At 41.5% G+C, this 6,145-nt stretch overlaps 1 protein-coding gene across 19 annotated transcripts in view; it reads right to left on the reverse strand.

The window, feature by feature from the left end:
- eps15l1a (epidermal growth factor receptor pathway substrate 15-like 1a) overlaps positions 1-5,151 on the reverse strand; it is a 52,342-nt gene extending 47,191 nt beyond the window's left edge. For 15 of the 19 annotated variants that reach the window (XM_076722943.1, XM_076722939.1, XM_076722941.1 and 12 more), the window contains exons 1-3: positions 5,062-5,125; positions 4,109-4,150; positions 3,857-3,946 (exon numbers count right to left, since the gene is read on the reverse strand). In XM_076722943.1, the coding sequence (XP_076579058.1) occupies positions 3,857-3,946; positions 4,109-4,150; positions 5,062-5,088 (159 nt within the window). In that variant the 5' untranslated portion in view covers positions 5,089-5,125. Of the gene's footprint in view, positions 1-3,856; positions 3,947-4,108; positions 4,151-5,061 lie in introns of all 19 variants that reach the window. The other 4 variants (XM_076722935.1, XM_076722945.1, XM_076722923.1 and 1 more) reach the window with 2 other exon arrangements.
- Positions 5,152-6,145: the final 994 nt, after the last annotated feature.

The raw sequence follows: 6,145 nt of genomic DNA on the forward strand, positions 1-6,145 counted from the left end.
AGGAGGAACCCAGGGCCCACTGACCCACCATAAGGTCTGACAATCGCTCCAAGGATTTCATCCCAGTACCTAAAAGCAGTCAGGATACCATTGGCTATGACAGTGGGTTTCAAACTGGAGGACCCGGAGCTCTGATAGGCCTGGCGAGGCTAAATAAAAATGATGCATTGTTCTTCTGCACTGCCTGCAAATCATGGACAAGTTAATGAAAGGACTGCCAGGTAAACGTAAAGCAGAAGATGAGTCTACACCAAATGTCACAACTACCAAAACAAAGACAAGAAAATATGATAAGGCATATCTCGCCCTCGACTTCACCAGTACAACAGTGGGTAATGAGGAGAGACCACAGTGTGTTGTGAGTCTCAAAATATTAGCTTCTGACAGTATGAAGCCAAACAAGTTAAGACATCACTTGGAGACTTCACATCCCGAACACAAAGAGAAGCCCATTGGTTTCTTCAGGAAAAAACTACAGAGTTGCTCAGCGTAAAAAGCTGCACACAATAGCAGAGGAATTAATACTACCTTCCGCTATTGATATGGTTTCAACTATGACCGATGAAGTAACATCCAGCAAACTAAAGGCTATTCCACTGTCAGACAATACTATCGCAACGCATTTATGATATGTCAAAAGACATAGAGGGGCAGCTTTGTGAGAAGATACAACACAACAGTTTTGCTATGCAGATGGATGAGGCGACTGACAGTAACAAAGACTGTTTATTAATAGCATACGCAGGGGCAGGGCTTGCAGACAGGCGAGCCAGGCAGTTGCTTGGAGCCCCTGGCCATTAGGGGGGCCCCGGCCACTTATTTACAACAACAATTATTGATAGGCCTGGGCTTTCAGGGACCTCTGTTGGTCCCTGTACCTCACTTTGAGAACAACTATCTATTTTTTCAGTATTCATCTCAAATGTCCCAGAAATTGTGCATTTATGTGTGCAAAAACCAAATTTTTGTGGCGTGCATGGGTGGGGTGGGGGCCTCAGGGATTTCTTGCTTGGAGCCCCAAGAGACCCTAGCAACGCCACTGAGCATACACAGATTAACTGATGGTGAAGATTTGAGGGAGGACCCTCCAAGGATATGCCTCCCCAGACCAAAACTGACCCACCGCCAAACCGGTCATGCTGGATGATGTTACAAGCAGCAGAACGTTCACCACATTCTTTGTTTTGTTTTTTAAAATAATCATTGTCTATCATGTGAAACACCAGGAGCAGCATTTCTAGCTCTTACTAGGGCCTCATGGAGCCACTCTTCAATTTTGGGAATTACAGCCCCCTCTTATTACCACTGGGACCACTTCTGACTTCACTTCATCTGTTTCACTTGGTCAGTTGTTCCTCCAGGCCCGAGTACTTCTCAGTCTTTTTGGGATTCTTTCTGATGTTACCGCCAGCTGGGATTGCCACATCTAACGCAACTGCCCTCTTCTGCTCCTTGTCGACCACCATGATGTGTGACTGGTTAGCCAGCAGCTGCTTGATAGTCTACACTCTGAGGTCCCACAGGATCTTAGCTCCTTTGTTCCCAACAGCTAAAAATAAACCCAACAATAAAATTACGGATGAACATGCCAATAACGAAAAAGAGATTTAATGTGCTCCGTCAACTTTCAGAGCTGATAACATGGCAACATTTTGGTTTCCCTGTTTCAAGAATTTACAATGGCAAACAGGAAACTAAAAAACGTAAAACAACTTACAAATACTGCCAGGCGACAGTCAGCTTCACAACACGAAACATATCAAACATCACCACCCAGAGAAGCTCAAATCCCAACAACAACAAAGCTTCAGCCAGACCAAAGCAGCCTGAAAGAAGCATTTGGAGCCTCACTTCCCCCTAACAGTCTCAGCACAGGAAAAATAACAAGATACATCAATGATACATATAGCCGAAGACTTAAGGCTGTTTTCTGTGGTCAACAATGATGGATTTCAGAGGTTAGTGAACACGTTGAAACCAAAGTATACAATTCCACGAAGGTCACACTTTAGTCACACAGTGATAGCAGCTCAAAAAAAAACAAAAGCTAAAGAGACAAAGAGCCTCACAGAAGCAGAGAGATTCTCAATAACACAGATGGATGGACTTCACCAGCTACTCAGAGCTGGATTACAGTCACAGCTCATGTTCTGACCAGTGAATGGGAAATGAAAAGTTTCTTCCTATAGATGTGAACTTGTCTCTAATGACACACTGGACTCGACACAGCTGAGGTTTGAAATTGGCTGTTTTGGAGTGACAGCTCCACATGAAGAATAACAACAATCATCATGGTATTGCTGTTGTTAGATAAGATAAACAATGCACAGAAAATGTATGAAATATGGATGTAGCGGTGAGAGAGACCACTGATGGGCTCAGGCTGTTATTCTGTGTCTGAAAACATTATGGAAAGGATTCCTACAGAGATACCTTCTGTTCAAGAGTAAGATCCTTTTGTTGTTTGTTTTGCTGAAATGTGACAGAAAAGAAAACAACTCACCAAAACCTTGGTTTACCTTTCACTGTCCTAACAATTACCACCGACTCTGGTTTGGTTGAAATAAACTCTTAATCCACCGAATCAGGAGAGGAGCAAGAGAGAGAGAGGCCATCAGAGGAGCAGTGGGGGAAACAGCATTTCGAACCAGAATACTTTCACATGTAACTCTACTGATTAGCCTGCTGAACTGCGCACTAGCATGTTCTGGGGCTAATGTTGCTAGTAGAATATATTATGGACAGACATGCTGGTGCAAAGTTGGTATATTTAATATTGAGGGCCAGTCAAGAGAAAGTGTGTGAACATGAAGCCTGATTTGAAGCAAATAACCACAGTCATCAGTTGGATGTGGGAAACTGTTTTTTCATGTTGCTTTTTGTGTGTCTGCTGCTGTCCTATGTGAACGTACTCGACAAACATGCCTCATGGTACAAGAATGACTGCATATAATATACTTTGGGCTTTTGTCAATCAACGCTGTTGAGATGCCAGTCCTACCCCTTGTTTAACAGGTCACTCCTTCCAAAACACATGCAGGCGTATACCTCATTGTTATTCCTATTTGGAGCCAATAAACACAGCTGTTTCTTCAATACTTTTTCTTTCTTAAGATATGTTCCCTTACATTGTTAATACATATCTATACCTTAATATACATAGAACCATGTTGTGAGTGGAGAATCCCTTTCATTTTGGTAACACTGTAATATAATACTGTCACTGTAAACAACAACAACAAAAAATACTGTGATATAAGTTTTAGATCATGTCACCCACCCCTACCACACACAAAACGTGCTGTCACTCAGGATAAGGAGAACACCAAATTAAAATCATTGCATTTCCCCTCATTTTAGTTTTGGTTAGATCTCTGCCAACTCCTGAGAAAAACATCCGGCTCTTTAGCTGCTCAGTGCTCCACGATGTGGGTTCATAACTACAAGCAACACCTTCATCTGATCTATTGTTTATTTAAAAATACTGGTACACATTTAAAATTTTGAATTATTATTAGTCTTATGCATGTGAGATCTGCAAACACATCAGGGCTGAATTCTGTGAAATAGGTATTAATGGTGAGCAGATAACTGGCTCTAATTGGTATTGTCACTTTTTACTCTGTAAACTTGACTCTTTTGAATAGTTTTCAACAATTTACAACAGGAAACCAACTGACATAACCACAGACCAGAGGTTGGCCTTCAGGCCACTGATAATCCATGACTGCGCTAAGAATAATTAAGATGCACAAGCAGCTGCCAACTGCTGTCTGAAACAAACATGCCTCTCCAGCTCTGTGAGAAGTCACACTGACACCATCAGCCACTACACAGAAAACAAGCCAGTACTTACCTTTCCCAATGTAATGTCAGGCAGTCCAGACTTTTTTAAGAACAAAGCAGCTTCTGTTGGTCCTACTCTCCCTGTATTCCCAGGATCCACCTTGGCGCAAACACATACATCAGTCTTAGTGAATTGAGGCGTGTTAACCTCTTTAGTTTTCCCCTTTCATAATGAACTCTCTCTCCAACATGTCTTTCATGGGTGTTTTACATCAATTAGGAATATATTTTGGAAGTTATATACATTGGCTCATCATCTTACCTGTCTGTACAAGTTCTCAAATACAGGGTTCCCACTGGACAACTGTGGCAGAGAGAGAAAATAATTGCAGTGTAAATCAACGCCATGCACTGCAAGTGAGGTTCATTCAGCTGCAAGCACCGTTAACATGTAAGTAGCGTTAATTCAATCATCTGAAATAAGTACTGTGTGAACTGTAAAGTTACTGACTGAAATATTTAGCTAAAACAGTGTCCATACACATACGAACAGCGCTCATTAAGGCTAATTTGGGTTTTGATGAAAGAGTACCTCAGCCCTGCTGTTCACAGTCAACAGCAAAGATGTCATAAACCATCGGCAGTGACATATTATGTGTCTGTTGCGTAAATGCAGCAGACAAAAGACTATCGCTACGTGGGTGATAATCAGCCTCAACATTTACATGATCACCAGTGAATATCAAGAGAAGTGAGCCAACTTACATCAGCATCATGAATGAAAGCTTAGCCTGGGTTAGCTGAGGTTAGCCTCCTGTTCAGCGTGCCCTCTGACGGGCATGTTATCCCCTATCTCACAGTATTTGGCGTCAAGGCTAGGCTAGCTAAGGTTTGCTAGCTTAAGGACTGAACGTTATCATAGATTCTCATGCTTTGATACACATGCGTGCGTAGGCCAGCTTGTCCCTAACTTTGTATTCAGTACGCATGGTGTTTATCATCTTTAAATTTGTAATGTAATTAGTAAGTTAACAGCATGTAATATCGTAGGTAAATCGCTACACGGCTAGCTAATACCAGCTGAGGCTAACAAGCCCGCTACCTAACGGTACAGCAAAAGGCCTTTTCGATGAGCTGGCTGTATTTTCCTTCCTGCATTACAAAGCGAGCTGTTTGGTTCAGAGTATAATTAAAACAAAATGTCCCGAATGAGACATACTGTGTCCTAGTATTTATCTTATCATAGAGCAGAGTTGTGAATTCCTGCATCTTTACCTGGGTGAGAGATGTGAGGGCTGCCATCTTCCCTGTTGCTGCGGGAACGCACCCACCCTCCCTCTCCAGGCTACACTCCCCTCAGCGGACAGACCGACGCGTCACACTCCCGCAGCAGAAAACTGGCCAAACTCCTACATTGTCTAAAAGAAAATTTTGCATTTTGATTTATCGTATGGGTAAGCTCTGTAATTTTGCCTACATATTTTACAAACTGGTTTGTATTTCATTCATGTGCTGGATGTACATTGCACTTCATGTCAGTGTATGTGGGAGCTGCACACCAACTCAGTGTTTATTCGTGCTGTTGTGTTTGCATGACTTGGCTGCTATGAAGCTGTCAACTGTTTGGAGGCCTGATACATAACATAATGATGTACATTCCTTCAGTAAATATGATGCTTTCGGTTATCGTGTACCTCACTCGCATTCTTGCACTTCGTTCATTCATCATAAAACATCACCTTGTCTCACCCACTTTATAAAAGCCATTTATTTTACACAATGCTGAAACAAAAGTTTTTTTCACAACTATTCAGCAAACCCTCCACTGTGTCTAAGGTTGTAAGTATTTTTAGAAACCCAAAAAGAAAACAAAAAATGGACAAAATGGGTAAAACAACAGATAAACTGCGATCAGAGCAACACCACACTGGTGGTTTCATCATTCCTCACCCACTGCCATGCTATAAATAACAATTTCATGCAACCAACAACCCCTCACAGCTACAGCAGCATTTGACATAGTAAAGTGCCTTTTCCCCTAAAGTTTGTAGACCCCATATACAATATAATACAAAAGTTCCAATCATTTCCAGTTCAAACACAATAAAGAGAAGTAAAGGAAAAAGCAAAGCACATGCCGAAAGCTGAAGAGATTTTTTTGTTTTTGTTTTGGCTTCTAGCACTTATTCAAATTCCCTTTAGACCACTTTTGAAACAATAACTGATTATCGCTAATCAAAACTAATGATGATCATCAATCTGGGGACAATCATCTGAAATATGTTAAACACTACATTGTACTATAACACATTTGTAAAATGAAATGTTTTCAAGTCTTCAACAACCCATAAGGCATGAA

The sequence above is a fragment of the Chaetodon auriga genome, chromosome 3, assembly GCF_051107435.1.
Source record: "Chaetodon auriga isolate fChaAug3 chromosome 3, fChaAug3.hap1, whole genome shotgun sequence".
Classification (NCBI taxonomy): Eukaryota; Metazoa; Chordata; class Actinopteri; order Chaetodontiformes; family Chaetodontidae; genus Chaetodon; species Chaetodon auriga.